General features: G+C 33.0%; 1 protein-coding gene across 2 annotated transcripts in view; it reads right to left on the reverse strand.

Moving 5' to 3' along the window:
* Dennd1b (DENN domain containing 1B) overlaps window positions 1-19,343 on the reverse strand; it is a 221,848-nt gene that overhangs the window by 56,191 nt on the left and 146,314 nt on the right. For both annotated transcript variants that reach the window (XM_078022530.1, XM_078022531.1), the window contains 2 exons: window positions 19,061-19,186; window positions 5,688-5,789 (listed from right to left, as the gene is read on the reverse strand). In XM_078022530.1, the coding sequence (XP_077878656.1) occupies window positions 5,688-5,789; window positions 19,061-19,186 (228 nt within the window). The remainder of the gene's footprint in view (window positions 1-5,687; window positions 5,790-19,060; window positions 19,187-19,343) is intronic.

Consider the following 19,343-nt stretch of genomic DNA (forward strand, 5'->3'; position numbering starts at 1 on the left):
TGACAGACACCTAGGCAGATCCCATAATTTGATTTTTGTGAATAGTGTCACAATTAAGATAGGTATACAGAGGTATGCATGTATCTCTTTCATATGCTGTCTTCATTTACTTCAGGTGTACATCCATCCAAGAGTCTATAGGTGGATCATATGGTAGTTCTCTTTAGTTTTTTGAGGAGCCTTCATAGTGTTTTCCACAATGGCTGTACTAGTCTACACTCCTAATAACAGTATATTACAAAGGTTCCTTTTTCTCAACATCCTTACCAGCATTTCCTAACTTTTATGCTTTTTTTCTCTTTTGATAATAGCCATTCCAACTGGTTGAGGTGAAATCTCAAGGTAGCTTTGATTTGCATTTCCCTGATGGCTAAAGATGATGAACAATTTTTTTCATATATTTACTGGCCATTTGTTCTTCTGAGAAGCATCTGTTCAGTTCAGTTGCCCTTTTCTTATTCTTTGATGCTGAATTCCTAACACATTCTGGTTACTAATCTTCTGTAACAGCTAGCAAAGATGTCCCCCATTTTGTAAGTTGCCTCTTCACTCTGCTAATTGCTTCAAAGTTGCAAGCTTACATTGAGGTCTTTGATCTACTTTGAGTTGACTTTTATACAAGGTGAAAGGTATTTCTCTGTTGATTTTTTTTTTATCTGGATGATCTATTGGTGAGACTCAGATATTAAAGTTGCCCACTATTATTGTATTGGGGCCTATCTCTTTCTATGTTCAGTAATGTTTGTTTTATAAATCTGAGGGTGTTCTAATATTTAGTGCATTTATATTTACAACATTATATCTTCTTGATGGACAGTTTGCTTTGTCAAAATGGAATAACCTTCTTTGTCTCTTATTTTGACTTGAAGTCTGTTTTGCCAAATATGAGTACAACTAGTCTTTCTTGCTTTGTTTTCACCTATTTGAAACTTCACTTTCTATCACTTCTAGTATCTGTATGTCTGCCATTGAGGTAAGTTTCTTGCGTCCAGCAGATTGTCAGGTTCTGTTTTTGTTTTGTTTTTTTAATTTTTATTTAAACTCAATTAGGCAGTGTGCCTCTTTTAATTGAAGAATTAAGACCTTTTATATTCAGGATAATTATTGAACGGTATGGACAAATTCCTGTCATTTGTATTGGGGCCTATCTCTTTCTATGTTTTTCTTCTGGTTGTTTGGAACAACTTCCTTTATTCATCTTAGAGATCTAATGATCTAATAAGGTAATAATATTTTATTCTTTCCTAATTCTTATTAATTTTTCTACTCTTTTAAGAAGATGTATTCTTTCTCATGCTCTCATGATCGTGTTTATCTTGCTTCCTTCTTTTGTGTGTAGAATTCCTTTAAGTATTTTCTATAATTCTGGTTTAGTGGCCATGAATTATTCTAGTTTATCTTGAAAAGACTTTATTTCTTCTTCAGTTGTGAAGGATAACATCGCTGGATATAGTAATCTAGAATTGCAGTTATTTCTTTCAGAGCTTGATATCTATCATTTCAGGCCCTCCAAATTTCTTTAGAGAAATCTGCTATTATTCTGATATGTTTGCCTTTGTAAGTATTTCTCTTCTGTAGCTTTCAATAGTTTTCCTTGTTCTATAATTTTGGAAGTTCAATAAATGTGGAGAAGTTCTTTTCCGGTCATGTGTGTTTGAAGTTCTAAATAACTCCTATACCTGGATGATCATATCTTTCCCAAGATTAGAGAATTTGCTATTATTTCACTAAATATCAAGGCTGTTCTTCTGTTCCTTCTTCTACATCATGATTTCACACCTGGCTTTTAATCATAAATAGGCCTTGTAGGTTTTGTTTATTCTTACTTTTCTTTTTATTTTTTACTTTCTAAATATGATAACTCTTCACCCAAGTCTTAAAGGCTTGATTTCTTTCTTCTTTTTGATCTACTCTTGGTGAGACTTTTCATTCGATTTACTGAGTTTTTCATCTATAAAATTTCTTTTTGGTTCTTTTTTAGAAGCTCTCTCCTTTACTAAACTGCTCTTTTCTATCCTGCATTGTTTCCCTTAAACCATCCAGCTTTTTATTAGTTTTCTCTTTGAATTAAATGATCATTTTTTGTATAATTACTTAAATTCTTTGTCTGGAATTTCATCCTGCTTTGGAATCAGATACTACTGAGTTGTGAACTTTTAAAGAAATCATGTTGCCTTGTTTTTTCATGTTTCTTGTATTTCTTACTGATATTTATGCATCTTTTAGGACACACACCTCTTCCAATTTTATATGAGTTCATTCTTAAGGAACAGTTTTCTCTCTTCTTTTCTCATGGACTCCTTAGTCCTCTTTTTAATAACTTCCTAGTGACTCAGACTGATCCACCAGTCAGATTATAACAATAATCTTTATTATTTACAGTCAAATGATTAGGGGTTTTAGTTATATCTATAATATTTCTTCATCACAAAACCTAAGTTAATGTGTAAGTAAAGTTGGGACAGTAGCCTGCCCAAGTAGTCATATCAATAAAACCAGCCCAAGGGGCAACCCTGGGTTTTGTTCAGAAATGCCTTCACATCCTTTGTGTAATTAAAAGGTCTTTAAACTGGTATACGACTCTACATATTTTTTTTCTAAACATGTTATAGCTATCAGGCCAGGATCATCTATATTCATTGTTGTTGATTTGAAGTTAGTTTAGTCAGTACAGTTCTCCTTTGAAGGTAATCCTTTTTTCTCCTATCATTTTAAAAATTTCCCTCTTTAATATTTTGTAACTGAATATATTAGATTTCTTTTTCTTTGCTTGGTGTGGATATGTTGGACTTTTTAAATCCATAAAATGGAGTGTTTCACTGGTTCTAGTGAAGTCATTTCATTTATTTTCTCCCTTCTGTTTTTAGTCTTTACCTATTAGAACTGATTATATGAATTACTCTAGACTCTCCATGTCTATTATCTCACTATATTTTCTATTTCTTTGTCTCTGTACCAAATTCTGGATAATTTCTATTTCAGATAGATCTTCAACTCCTTAAATCTCTCTTCATTTAAGACAAATCTGCAATTAAACCCAACAATTTCCTTTAATTTCAATTATTATATGCTTCACTAATTATTTGCTGTATTCTTAACACTGGTTTTATATCCTTTAAAGTTGTTTCTCAACAACTTTATTAAAGCTTGATTTTTTTCTCTCAACATCTTAAACATGGCTATGTCATATTCTATTTCTGATAATTCCAGTATCTGAAGTCTTGGTCAGTTTCTGTTACTTTTAATATTACTCATGATTTGATTCCCTGTATGTTTAATGATTTTTAATAGTGAAAATTCTTTTGAAATTTTAGTCTCCTTTCAGATACCCAGGAAATAAATGAAAAGAAAAGGTACCTTTATTTCCTGTTTACTTTTACATGAAGTCCTCCCAGATTTTTGGAATTAAGTTCTCCTATTATATTTCTTACCCAGAAAAAGTGACCCATGAGCTCTCTCTCCTGTGCCTCCTTTGGACAAAATATTTTAACTCCTACATTTTAAATTGCTTGGGTAAACAGGTTATTTCTCAACCTACTCTGACATATTACCAGAAATAAAAATTCACTCTAATTCTTTCTTTAAAACTGTATGTTGCTCTCCTGGGTTCAAGTTCTATCAAACTGGAAGCATTAACATGCTAAAAGAGACACCGATTCTAGATCTACCATGGATCATAAAATCATTGTTATAGATAGTAATCACTTGTACTTAGTAAATTTTTATATTCCTTCAGCCATTTCTAAGTATAATCTTTGAAGGTCCATCTGTGTTGATACATTTTTACCAACTGACTTTTCTTTTAGAAAAGTTTGTAAAACTCTGTCAACAAGACTCTTTTAAATACTTTCAAGGCTATCTTTAAGAATTACTTTCTTAAGATTCATAAAATGATATCAACTTCTAAAAATGGTACATTTGTCTATGCAAAACTATTCAAGTTGTCCACAAAATGGATTTTACTTTCATTGATGATTTTCATTTTTTAGATTTAGCCTTTTCATTTTACTAATTTAAAAATAATCCCACATAGACTTGGATTATGTTATTGTATTTCCTCTAAGAATGAGAAGGACAATAAATCTTACTGAGCATCTGCAAGGTGTCATCCACTATGCTGAGTGTATATATAAGCACACATAAATTTTATCATAACCCTGTTAGGTAGGTGGCAATATTTGTATTTTAAAGGAAAATAAACATGCACTTATGTGCAATGATCTTTAAGTGAAAATTATCTAACCCAACTCTACATGATTCTTAAAAATGCTTTTGAAAAATTACTATGCAATAAAATTTACCATGCTTTATTAACTTGTTAAGTGGTAATAATCCAGTTACAGAATCTCTACTCAAAAGTAGCAAGTTATATATTCTACCAACCCATTCAATCCTTGACCCATTTAACAATTTGATCTTCACTACTCATTCTTGATAATAGAAAGTTGTATCTCTTCTTGATACAAAAATGGGCACATTAATATTTAATTCAACAAGCCCATACTGGATGACTAACTTGGGAATACACTGTACTATATTCTTCAGCACTTATAAAGCACTATTATTTGATCCTCCTTATAACCCTAGGAAGTAATTCACTATATGCTTGGATACATCTAGGTATAGGGAACTCCAAAGTATACAACTATATCTTTGGAAAATAACAAGACATCTCTGGTCCTGAAATACATGATCCTAAAAGTTTATATATAGAAAGCCTTTCCTTTATATATTAAAAGACAGTTATATTACCTGAATACTTTCAAATCTCAGATTATTTTTTAAAATTTCCCTAGAATATAGATAATATATTAATTTGTTGCCATGCTGATTTCTTTATTGACTTATTTTGAAGAATATTTTAAGTTATAAGTAATTTCCCCCCCCCAAGAGTCTAAATAAATTACTATTAGGGTCATCAGCTCCTCCAAGGCATTACATATTTTTATCCTGCTTGAGCACTATTTGACATACTACTGTTCTTCATTAACATTAAATTCACAACATCAATGTTACTCTTAAAATTGTCATTTCAAAGAAGAAATGCAAATTTTAAGGACTTAAATTATGTAAACCAAAACTAAGACAACACAGCTTAAGAGTCTTGCTATGACTGTATAATGAGATGAAAGAACTAGTATACCAAAATTTCTGAATTCCGATGTCAAGCTACAACTTTTTTGAAATGGAAATTATATTTTCTGAACTGAAAATCAGGACATATGGTATAACCATAATTTTCCCTTAAATTTTAAATTCATAATTATGAAAAGTCTTTTACAAAGCTTAAAAGGTTAGTTAAATATTCATTTTGTAAATTATTTTATAAACTAGATAACACTGGGACTATCCTAGTTATTTTTTACCATATCAATCTACCATTCCAAAATAACTCCTCCTCACATTCCCTGCTTAACAACTACTCATGTTGTGTTTTCTTTTGTGGAGATATGCACCTCCTCAGTGAAACCTGGAGCTTAGCAATTTTTTCATTAGTTCCTTTTAATAGCAAAGTTATTACATAATATTTCTGGACTGCTAGGTCATAGCTAGCTACTGAGTTTTAAAAAATCATAAAATGCTAGAAAAGACTTTACTCAGGATTAGGACACAGTTTCAGGATGATGAAAATGTGCAAAAATGACAATGTTCTGTTACAGACTAAAAATGTGTAGATCCACTCTTACCTGCTTAAAAAGTTGAAGGTTAACAGCAGTTTCCAAGAACTGTTTCATCACACTTGAGCGATGCTTTACAAAACTTTCCTCACAGAAAGTGACAGGCTCACCCTAGATAGAAATGAAGATTTTCAGGGCATCAATATAAAAGCAGTTAAAGAACCAGTCTCTTTTAGGAGGTACATGGAGAGTCATAGAGTATATGATAGGGAATCAACAAATAGACCCTGATACATAATAGCTGGATTTCAGGCAAGCCGAAATGTTCCAGTACTAAAAATCCTCTAAAATACCTTACTATTCAAGAATTCTTTGGACCCTGAAAACTGGTCAATTTCACTGCCTCAAAGTAGGAGTAAATTTCCTAAAACTAAATTAACACTGTTATACTTAAGTATGAGAATATAAATAGTATGTGTACTTGAAAACATCCAACAATTTTATTTTCATCCTGATTAGAAAATATCTTAACAATATTTAATAATATATAATTTGTATACTTATATAATAATACATAATAACATGTATACTTATATAATATAATATGTATACTTATATAATGACAATTATTACATGATTTTTGCTGTTTCCAATAGTTGTTATAAAATTAATTTGTTTTGAAATCAATGAAATGCTTACAATCACCTTATCTTCATAATTGCAAATATAATTCTGATTGGATATATTTTAGGATAAATTCCACTTGGCATCTGATTTTACTTATCCTAAGTACTAAGTAATCATATCTCTAGAACCATCTTGTGATAGCTGTACCAGATGCTTCCTCTTCAAATGAACAAGGACTTTAATTTCAAGTCCTACAGACTCCACTTGTTCCACTTATTCTTATTTGACTGCAAAATATCTGTCATCATTCAGTGGCTGATCCCTACCACCTGCTATTCCCCTCATAAACCTAAATGCCACCCCCTGCCCACTCAACACAAATAAATAAACATAAGTGACTGAACTTTATGATCAAAATAAAAACAGAGACTAAGGACAATGACTCTTTCATTACAATGAATCGTGTTAGCAATTCTCATGTTGTCCTTGATAACTTGAAAGAATAAAAGGATGTTCAGAAACAAACAAAAAAAACTGGGAAATAACTCTATATAGGAATAGGTGAGATTTCTAATTGAGGGCAATAAAATGGTATCATTTATCAAATACTGCAAATACAGAAAGAAAATGTATTTAAGGAGAAGTTGATGAAATAAATTTGGATGTGCATCTTAAATCGTATTCTCAGCTGAGGCCCAGATAGGGATTGTTGTTCAAATAATTTGTTGGAGGATTACTCTTGAGAAAAGATACTAGAGGAAATAAGGAAAGGAGAAAAAAAGCCAAGCAAGAATGGGATCAGATTCATAAATCAGCTTCTACCTAATTACACAGGGGAAAGCACTAATTAAACACAGAATTGATCCCAACTTCTTATACTGCATGTATCATTGGCTTGCTCTCCTCTTGTGGAGGGGAGTAATAGGGGAGAGCACATTCTCTCCCTGGAAAGGTACCTCCTATTTAGCCAAAGAAATTTTTCACTGAAAGGATCACCAGCCAGTACAGGAGGTCTAGGCAGTGAACCAACAGTGTCTGCTATAGTCCGGTGAAGGCAAAGTGCTCAAGAAGAACATGGAAATGTCTGTAATTTGATATACTTAAGAATTATCTATTCAGAATTGTGTATTAAAGTTAGGCTTACCACCCACTATAAAAAAGGGTTCATGCAATTAAGAAATATCTATCTGCTATCTAATCTGTTGTTTAATGCTATATTGTTCATTCACAGAAACAGTAAATAAACATATGATTCTGTGGCAACAAAGAGTAATGAGGTAGAAACATAAACCAAAAGGAAAACTCTTCATGTGACAATTTCAACATAATAACAAAAATAACTGAATTGTGTTCTTCAGGACAGTGATGAGGCAATAGAAAGGAACCCAAACTAGAATCATTTTGATGGAAATGTCAAATGAAGGAGCATAAATAAAAGTATATCAGGAAAACATAACCTGAACTAGAACAAGAATGAAATTCATATTACAGAGAGGAGAACAAACTTTCTAGAAAGGAAGTACCAACATTACTTGCCATTATATTTAAAGAAGAAACAATAATATATTAGATACTATATTAAGAAGCTTTCTAGGTAGTTTGTTATTGATAATAGTAAAAAACATCAATGTTCATACTTGATTCACTTTTTAAAACATAATCAGAGCAGATTCAAGATTATTCAGTATAATGTGACTGAGTCACTTGCATAGTGACTAATGAATAGGAAGGAAAAAGGTATCATTAGAGCCATGTGCTATGAAGTGCATGCCCCTCCTTACCTGATCTTATCTAACTTGACCTATCAACTGCTTGCTGCAGAAAAAAATTATTTAGAACTACCCCCTGGAGGCATAAATCTGCTCCATATGGAACACATGATTTATCTCACTAAGTGTTGAATTTTCTTTAATAGAAAAAAGTAACTTTTCCTTCTTCTGAACAATCACTGCCTTTTTACAGCATCTCTTTGGTGATTCTTCTCTGTTTTGAAAAGTTATCCTTAAGTCTTACCTATAAACTCTGGAAATCTGAAACTAAATTCTGGAACTAAACTCTGAAGAATAAAGTTTCATAAGATGATATCTTATGCCATAAGATGTGCAGGACTTAGTAGGAGTTTGCAGGTGAAGGTATCAGGAAAAAAAATTATACTGTACAAAAATGTGAAATGTAATCTAAAATATCAGTATTTTACTCATGAAGTTCCTTAATGCACTGGGACCTAATATGTAATGTCACCATTATATAAGGAGAATAAACAAACTAAGCAAAAATGTCTGCTTACTGATAGTTTATTTAAATTTTATAATCTCTGAAAGATTCTGCTAGGTCTCTCCTGGGAATATTCAAATATTTGCAGGTTCTCAGAGGAAATGATAATAAATGATTTTCAGATTATATAGCATTTTTCTTTCAAAAATCCCAATGTTATTTTTGTGTAAGGAATAGCAAGTTTACTTTCAGAATTTATTAACCATGAAAAAATAAATTTCCCCCAGTGCTGATATATCAACACACAAATCAACAAAAAAAGAAGCCTTATATTCAAACTGTAACATTTTAATCATTAATAGTAAAATCTTCTTTTTGTATATATTATACCAGTTTATGCCAAGGCTACTGACAGGATGTGTCTTGAAAAAATACACCTACCTACCAATGTTTCATTTGGCTATGATTCAGCAACTTAAAATGGAAAGAGACACTGAGTTTTCTAAATTAGATTTAGCATTTTGGTTAAATTTGAAAAATTAGATAATATTAATAGATTATGCATTAATTTGCTACATATTGCAAAAATAAATTTTCTTTACCACAATTTAAAAAAATAACAAGATAATCACCACTCTTATGAAATATTTTACAAGTGATATAAAAATGGAAACTTTATTATCAAAAGCAAAGTCTTACCTGTCCCATAGTAGTTGGAGAAAATTTTTACATTTTTGCTGAAGCAATTAATAGAAATTTCCTCCACATTTATTAAAAGAGAGCAGAAAGAACTGCTAGATACAATCCAAACATTTCTTTAGCAGAAACCATTTCTAAAGTCAAAAGGTCCATCAATACTCAAACATGGTTAATGAGATGAATGAATACCTAAGCATGTTTTAGGAACCACAAAACTGTGAGGGATGAGTAAATGGTACTTTTCAACCAAGATTATAAAAACCAGAAGAGTTCACTATTACAAATTTCATAAATGGAAATCTTAAAACAAAGGTTTAATAAGTAGTATCTTAAATTATAGATGCCATCCCTGTGTATAAATGACTTATTCTGAATCACTAAATTCAACAACTTTACTAAGTGATAATGTTTTAAAGGAATATAATCCAAAAAATATTTGAATGGCAACTCTTCCAACTAATCAAAGTAAGGCCCAGGTTCCTAAGCAATCTTCATTTTAAAAGTAATTTACTTTTGATACATTAGCAATGCTTAAGGCAACTCAGAAAAGCTTGATTAACTTTTAACAAATGACAGAACCTTACATATTCAAAGGAATAAACTATGTTCTTAGGATAATCAGATTTTGTCCCTTAATTTACTAAGCAAACATTTCTTCAGCATTAGTTGTTGGTCAAAATTGTGACTTTTATTTTTAACAGCTTTTGACACAGTGACATACAAAGGTACAATTAAAGACCCTTTATTGTTATCTAAAATAGCAACTATAAATACTGTCATGTTTATGACAATGTTTTCCTTTTGGAGATTAGAGGTGAGTACTTTTCCTTGATTAAAGGAATTTTTATCATATATTACTTCTAAAATTTAATTTTTAATAATAGCTAGCTGCTATTATCTGGATCTTAAGTGTCTTCCAAAGGTCCATATTTTAAAAGCTTGCTCTCCAGGGTTGTGCTATTGGAAAATGGTGCAGCCTTGAGGAGGTTAGACCTTGGAGGGATTAATAGGTCATTAGAAGCATGACCTCAAAGGGGACTGTGGGACCTTGATCCCTTCCTGTGTCCCACTTTCATTTCCTGGCTCATGATGCAAGGTGGTTTACTCTGCCAAGTACCTAATTCATACAATAAGTTAGCACATGCATTTGGTATTTACATGGGAATACACAAATCATCTGGGAGAGCTTTACTTCCCAATTACATCTGACTGGTTCTTCAGTACTACTGCCTTCTTCACAGTCACTCAGTTCTGAGCCTTCTGGCCAACCTTGATGCTCCTTACTGAGTCCTTTCTTCTCTGTGAAGAAACAGCCTCACTTGCCTCCCTACCTTCAGTCCTTATAATACACAATTCTGAGCACTTCATTCCCATGATTAAAAAAAAAATATTTAAACACTGTATGTTAACTATGTTGATTCAGAAAAGTAATTTATGACTGGTTTTGCCAATTCTACATGAGTGAATCTTAACCTGTTCGGTTTTTTTGTTTTTTGAGGAGATGGTAAAAGCTATTATTTTACCTAGAAAAATGATGCATATATTCAATAGGTGTCTTACACATTTCTTCTGTTTCCTATAGATTCATTTCCATAATTCTCTTTTATAATTTTCTTTATATTACTGTAGAAGAAATGTTCAATATATATTTTCTAAATGTATAAATTATATTTATAATAAATCTGAATAAACAGAATAAGAAGTATATTCTTATACTGTGATGTTTTCCATCACTGCTTTCTACTTTATATGATTTGCTATTGAAGGGAAAAAAAGAGAAAAATCAAAATTTCCTTTTAGTACAATATACTCAGTCCTGTTTCTAGGAATACTAAGATAAAGATGAGAAAAGAAGAATTAAAAAATTGGAGAGAAGAGGATAAAGCTATTTGAGCAGTGGCAGTTATCTAAGATTAAAAAAACAAAAACAACTGTTATTTGGAAAACATAGCTTGGATAGCAAGTACTTCCCCAATTAATATACACACAATGCAATGATATACAACCTGATCTCTTTGAGAAAATTCTAAGATTTTGCATTCAATTTAATCTTTTTGTAAGTGTAAATTGTACACCTTTGTAGAGGTAAAGCTAATTTTCCCAAATACTTTGAAAGTTGGCATGAAACTTTCAAATTAAATGACAATAGACAGATTAAAGGCAGAAAAGGCATGCAAAGTATTTAATGTGGATATATGCAGGGGACTGACACAAATTTTTTGCAACTCAAAGGGTCTGATGATAATCCAGCATGGTAGCAGTCTGTAATCCTAGGGACTTGGGAGGCAGAGGCAGGAGGATTGCCCCTTCAAAGCCAGCCTGGGCAACTCAGTGAAGCCATAATCAACTCAGGTAGACCCTGTCTCAAAAACAAACAAACAAACAAGAAAAAAAACAACACCCAAAGGGCTGGGAGTGCAGCTCAGAGGGAAAACACTCCTGGGTTCAATGCCTAGTACCAAAAAAAGTGGGGGGTATGTCAGATAGTTGAAGATTAAATACCCTCTCTCATGGGGAGGAGGAAATGAAGGGGATTTGTAAGCCATTTTAGAGGGATGATAAATAATTTCTAGAAATATTGAGCCTAGAAAACAGAAAATAGACTGAGACAAAATTTTTTTCTACTTTGCCGGGGAGGTGAGGGGTTGAACTTCACTGTGAACAAAAGCTGGTTGTCTCATTATTTAGATAAAGTTTCCCAGGTAATCTCTCATAGCATTCCTGAGAAGAATAGGTAAAAACCCTCTGGAGAAAGTTATAAGACAGCTGAAGAGATGGCCTGGCAGTCACCTCCAGCACAGGGATAAACCAGGGCAACAAACAAAGGGCTGCATCACAAGGAATGTGACTAAGGCAGAACTCTGAAACTCAGCATAGGAGTAACAGGAACTCTAAATAGCATGGAGACACAGAATGGCAGCACAGAGAGAGGAACAAAGCGTACTGCAACTGTGACCCTTGCTCCTCAGCCAGAAGGAACTTCACAATGTCAGGAAAAAGTTATGGGGAAAAGTGACCACCATCATCACATCATGTCAGCAGTTCTAAGTAGAGGAGTGTTCCACAGCCTCACAGGCTTAATCCAGTTGAAAGAGCTGCCTAGGGTCCATGTAACTGCTTGGACCCAGAGAAGGAACTCACAATGAGCCCCTCCCAACCCCTAATTCAATTTTCAATCCCAGAAATCAAGTCACTGCAGCACAGCACCATCTTTAGAACAGAATCACTGCTAGACTCTATGCCTCAGGGGTCCATGAGCATCCCAATATATTGGCTGATATTACTAAAAGTCCTCAGAACCAACACATACCTCACAGAGCAAAGAGTAGGCCCCTCTGTATCCCAATACTCTGGGACTGGGACTGGACTGCTGCTGCGAAAAACTCCAGTATTACCCATGCTCACCTAGCAAGCACTAGAGATAGTCCTGTCCATGTCCTGTGATACTGGGAATGTTTGTTGCTATTGCCACCACAAACCATAGGATCACTTATATTTGACTCCTGGGACCTACAGACAGTCCCCTCTGCATCCCATGTCTCTAGGATTGTGGTCGCAGCTGCTGTAAGCTACACCACTGTTAAAACTCAACTCTGCAGGGCCTGAGGACATACATATTTGGTAATCCACATCCACTGCAAAATTGTACCACTCTCTCCAAAAACAGCAGCAGTCTAGACTACTGGGTACTTGTAGACATGGATAATACTGCTTACAGCTAAAGAAATAACATAGAAGCAACAAGTCATTCACTGTAAAACTGTACTACTACCTACCTTTACACACACACACACACACACACACACACACACACACACCCCAAAATGCTGCTGTCTAGACTACAGAGGCATATGTAGACATGGCTAACATTGATTACAGTTAAAGAAATCACATGAAGGCTATATTGTGCTCACTTAGAACCAAAGCCAAAGCATCTAGCTACCCAACATCCTACACTACACACTTGAACAAAAAATTCCTTTCCTATGAAAGCTACTCCTTACAACTTGAAAAGATTCCTGTTACACTGGAAATGCAGACATATAAGTAAAATCACAAAAAGCAAGAGAAAATGTTAGGGTTTGTAAACAAGTCAAGATGGCGCCAGTGAGCCATTAAGTGTGGAGATTTCTTATTGGTTGACTGCTGTATCTAGTTTATGCTAATTAAGATAAGCTGTGTATTCAGTAATATATATACCCCTCTGGTCCTACAATAAACGGCTCCCTCTCCTGTGTATCAATGTACACAAGTTGTTCTTCACCCCCGGTTATTTTGCTGCAGCCGGACTGCGGCAAAAGAATGATACTGCCAAAGCAACACAATAATTCTCCATAAACAGATATTCATGATAAAGAAGGACAACTATGAAATACCTGGAAAGGAATTCAAAAGAACAATTCTAAGTAAAAACTCAGTGATATGCAAGAGAATACAGATAAACAAATGAACAAAGTGAAGACAATAATTCATGATATAAATGAGAAATTTGACCCACATAAATAATAAAAAGGAGGCAAACAGTATCTCTGTAGCTCAAAACTTTAATCAATGAAATAAATACAATTGAGAACTTCAACAAAAAATAGAACCAAGCAGAACAAAGACTTATAAACTTTTGGACAGATATTTTGAAATAACCCATTCAGACAAAAAGAAAAAAATAAATAAAAAGAATGAAAAAAGTCTTAAAAGCATAAAGGACATTGTTGAACAAAGAAATATTCATCTTATGAGAGTTCTGAAAGGAGATAAGAAAAGACATTAAATACAGGAAAATCCAAGTTAATAAAATAGTTGAAAATAAGTCCTGAAAGACATATGGATATCCAGATTCCGTAATTTCAAATGATCCCAAGTATACTCAATCAAGAAAGACCTCCAGGGCATATTACAAAGTGAAAAATCAAAGATAAAGATAGACTTCTAAAAACAACAAGAGAAAAGTGACAAGTCACGACTACAGCAATCTCATTAGACAAAATCAGATTTCCCATCAGAAACCTTACAGGCCAGAAGATATTGGGATGATATATTCAAAGTCCTACAAGAAAACAAAAACTGATTAAGAAGAAATAAAGTCTTGGGTTTAATAACGAGCATCAAAATACTTTTAGGAGAAATTACTTCTGGTGTTCTATAGTCTAGAAGGGAAACCACAGTCTCAAACAATCTATGAGATACTTAAAAACAGCTAGAAAAGTTTGAAGTTTCTCAACAAATAGGAATAATAAATGTTTGAGGAGATAGTCCTGTCCATGTCCTGTGATACTAATGCTAATTATTCTGATTTCCATCATTATACACTAGATACATATACAGACTTAGCATGCCCATAGGGTAAGTTAGAGTTACCATACTTTAACTTACCCTATGGGCATGGTAATGGTATTGTCTCTGACAGTTAACGTTTCTGGTTACATGATAAGATTTCATAATAACTGCCTTCCTTCTGGGAAGGCAACCTCAGAGAAAGTCGCCCTGTGCTTCTGGGAAGAAAGGACCAAAGACATTGAGGGACACAGCAGGTGTAGGGTAAAGAAGGCAAGAAGGTCAGAGAAACCTTAGTTCTGAGACTTCCTCTGGATCAGCATGTCAAAGCACAGCTTGGGGTATCATTTTTCTGAGCCCCAACACATTCATTTAAGAAGACATACACCTTTAGGAAATGTACCTTCAGGAGTCTATGATAACAGGCAAGATGGAACAGGAACATGTTACACTGGAGAGAGGGACGGGGAAAGAACAATCTAATCCAGGTCCCACTGTTCACTAGCTAGGGAAACACAGTGAGGTTTTTCCAACTCTATGATTATCATTGTGTTTATCTTTAAAATAAAAAGGTAATGTTTTGAAGGCTTGTAAAAGTTAAATGGAAGTGTTTATCTCTAGGGCCTATCAATGTCTGGCATCTAATGGGTGCTCAGCAGTCAGTTACTGCTTTAATAGCAATAAAAAATTACAAGTATAAGTAAAAATAACAAGAAAATAATCAGTGAATAATGGAGAAGTAGTATATTAAGGAAAATGAATATATAGTTCACAGAAAGAAAGGATCAGGCATGAAGTATGGAGTCAAGAATCAGGAAGTAACTTGGCTGAACATTAAAATCAAAGGAGATAAAAGAACTGCCAGAAAGAAAGAAAATTATAAATAAAGGTTTCGGAGCCTGAGAAGTTTGAGATTACTGGTGCCTCAGGCAGAATTATATAAACTGAGGTCAAAGTTTTGGAAAGAAAGTAAAAGGAAGACAGATTACTTGCTCAGCATTAGGTGAAGAGATAGCCTGACACCCTGGTTAGTCTGGGCCTAAACACATTTTAAGTGTTGTCAGTAAAGGAAATAATGATTCATTTCTATACCCATGAACAATCATAAAACTTTAAAAAGTCAGGCCTAATGAAAGAATTTATATCTACCTTAAAGGTATTTAGTAGGTTTTTCCTTTAAAGTTATACTCTACTAGTAAGAAGATTCTACTAAAATATATTCATGAATAGGCAAAATCATGAAATATTATAATTTCAATACTTGATCCATCTTTATTTATATCTATCAAAAATATATAAAGTACATATACCTATTACACAAATGACAAAAATAATCTAGAAAAAAGCAATCATTTTAATAAATTATGACACAATTTGTAAAGAAAATGACTTAAAACACATTTTAAACATAATAAAGATATGAATAGTTTCCCTTGAATACTGTTACTTTTGAAAAACAAATTTTTAAAAAACCTGAATGTTTTCAATAACTTTAAAAACTTTTCAAAGTCAATAAAAATGCATACAAAATGAAAATACTATTCCCCAGCTCCCTAAAAGAACTAGCAATAAAAAAGAGAAAATATCAAAAATTAAAAGGAAAAAATTAGAAAAATTAACAAATGGGATCAATAAAAACAAAGATATTCTTTGATAAAATTATATATTTCTAACAGGTACTAAAATTATGGCTTTCAAGATTGTTTTGAAAAAACTGAAAATCATGGAAATCTTATATTCCTGTCTGCTCAATGAAGCTCAAAAATGTTAAAAACATGCTATTTTAATCATTCCACACTGTACCCAACATATTGACAATTTAAATCTATTAAAAAATGTTTCTCTTCTCACTTCAGTTTACTTCTGTCCTCAAATCTGTAGTTTTTCACAAATTTTAGAAGGAAAACAAAAAGAAAATGTTAGTTTATAAAGATGAATAAGTAAAAGAAGAGCAAAACAACAGCAAAAGAAGTAGAAGGCAAGAAATAATTAAAATCAGAGCTGAAATTAATGAAATCGAAACAAAAGAAACAATTGAAAAAATTGACAAAACGAAAAGTTGGTTCTTTGAAAAGATAAATAAAATTGACAGACCCTTAGCCATGCTAGCGAAGAGAAGAAGAGAGAGAACTCAAATTACTAGCATACGGGATGAAAAAGGCAAGATCACGACAGACACTTCAGAAATACAGAAGATAATTAGAAATTATTTTGAATCATTATACTCCAATAAAATAGAAGATAGTGAAGGCATCGATAAATTTCTTAAGTCATATAATCTGCCCAGATTGAGTCAGGAGGATATAGACAACCTAAACAGACCAATATCAATTGAGGAAATAGAAGAAACCATCAAAAGATTACCATCTAAGAAAAGCCCAGGACCGGATGGGTATACAGCAGAGTTTTACAAAACCTTTAAAGAGGAACTAATACCAATACTTTTCAAGCTATTTCAGGAAATAGAAAAAGAGGGAGAACTTCCAAATTCATTCTACGAGGCCAACATCACCCTGATTCCGAAACCAGACAAAGACACTTCAAAGAAAGAAAACTACAGACCAATATCTCTAATGAACCTAGATGCAAAAATCCTCAATAAAATTATGGCAAATCGGATACAAAAACATATCAAAAAAATTGTGCACCATGATCAAGTAGGATTCATCCCTGGTATGCAAGGCTGGTTCAATATACGGAAATCAATAAATGTTATTCACCACATCAATAGACTTAAAAATAAGAACCATATGATCATCTCGATAGATGCGGAAAAAGCATTCGACAAAGTACAGCATCCCTTTATGTTCAAAACTCTCGAAAAACTAGGGATAACAGGAACATACCTCAACATTGTAAAAGCAATTTATGCTAAGCCTCAGGCTAGCATCATTCTGAATGGAGAAAAATTGAAGGCATTCCCTCTAAAATCTGGAACAAGACAGGGATGCCCTCTCTTACCACTTCTGTTCAACATAGTTCTCGAAACACTGGCCAGAGCAATTAGACAGACGAAAGAAATTAAAGGCATAAAAATAGGAAAAGAAGGAATAAGTATTTAAATGTGGTAAAATTCATGCAAAATTATATTTTTAACCTTCTTTCCTATACAATAAACTCCAAATCAATTCCTATAACAAAAAAATCCTATAATCATAATAAATCATTAATTTTGTCTTTCAAACTAATTTTTCTGTTTTAAGTTGAATAAATTGAATATGTATATGCCTTATTAGAGAGTAGATAACTGTTTTCTAGTCTTGCAAAGAGTGAGATCCTAACAACAATATTTAAGGCTCTCCTATATGAGCTCTGTATGTTATGTATGATACTATGAGTTCTATAAATGCATACATTTAAAGCATTAGCATGTGTTATGGTTTAGATAAGTGACCCCGCAAGCCCCACATGTTAAGGCTTGGTCTTTCAGCCAGTGGAGCTATTGGGAGAGGTCTTCCATTTGTTGAGTATGTACTCCTGAAGAGGATATTGAGATCCTGGACCCTTTCTCCTTAATTTTTGTGTCCCAGCCATGAAGTAAGGATAAGGAGCTTTGCACGTGCTCCCTGCAAAAGCGAGCTGACTTCCCAAAGCTCAAAAACAATGAGGCCAACGGACCATGCACTGAAACATCCAAACTGTGAGTTAAAAATAAAGCCTTCCCTTTTATAAGTTGATTACCACAGGTATTTTGTTACAGCTAACATAAAGCTAACAGAGCATGTAAAATGGACATACACATTTACTTAGAGACAGCAGCCAATATGCTCATGCATTTAAGACTCTTCCAATAACTCAATAACCCTTGAACACATTCACATATGTTTAGTATTTCCTACTTTACAATAGGGATTTACAAACCAACCCTGAAAGATAGAGAAACTATAAGAATACTCATTCTACAAATAAGATCAAAGTCTAGTGACTAAGGGTACTACAGTTTAGTAAACTTCCTAATAAACAGCAGGTCTTTGTATTACTTTTACTAATTCTATGTTTTTATCCTTTTAAATATACTTCTCTGGTCATGGAACAGTAGTATAATCATTTTTATAAATCAATTTAACATACCTTAATCAATAATGCTGATTAGACCACCTAAAAACTTGGCTATAATTCTACACAACAACCATTTTTAGAATGTGAAATTAACAGCAAAATTAGCCAAAATACACTAAATAGATAAGCCCACTTTAGAAAAGTGTTACACAATAGGCAAACAATTAAGTTTCCAAATATTGCAAAAATTTTCAGTTTTAACTTCTTAAACTTTCACATTGTACTTGTCATATTTAAATTCATTAAATAAATTTGATTGATGAATTTCTTAATAATTTTAACAAGATCAGATAAGTGCTTTATGTTTCAACACAATTAATTAGTTAAGAGGTAAATGTTCCATTTTTAGAATTTTAATAAGGTGATATGCAAAAGAATGTGGGAAGTATTAACTAAAGTTTACCAAAAAACTTAACACAGAAAGCCAAGGAATTGGAGATGTTTTATAGTATACTATGTTGGATTTTATAAGATAGACATGATACTTTTTTAAGGTGTGATATTAAAATGATGTTTCTTTCTTTTGCCTCATTCCAAATAATTATACAATAGTGATGAAATAAAATGCTTACAGGTTTGTATCTCAGAGCATCTCTGTAGGATCCAAACAAAGCAGCCTGTGCCCTAAGAAAGGCCCTAGCTAGTCCATCACCAGTAGCTGTAGACTGTTTCTTCAGTTTATTTTTCAAGGCCGAGACCTGCATGACAGAGAAGAACAGTTAAATTAACACCTCAGAAATTGGTACAGTGAGGTACGAACCCAATCAGCAGGCAAACCACAGTGTCTGCAGGTCAGCCAAAAATTCATCCTTCTTCCTGATAGCTTATCTTTTTAACTGCAGCGAGCACCTGCTG

The sequence above is a fragment of the Ictidomys tridecemlineatus genome, chromosome 10 (genome assembly GCF_052094955.1).
Source record: "Ictidomys tridecemlineatus isolate mIctTri1 chromosome 10, mIctTri1.hap1, whole genome shotgun sequence".
NCBI classification, from domain to species: Eukaryota; Metazoa; Chordata; class Mammalia; order Rodentia; family Sciuridae; genus Ictidomys; species Ictidomys tridecemlineatus.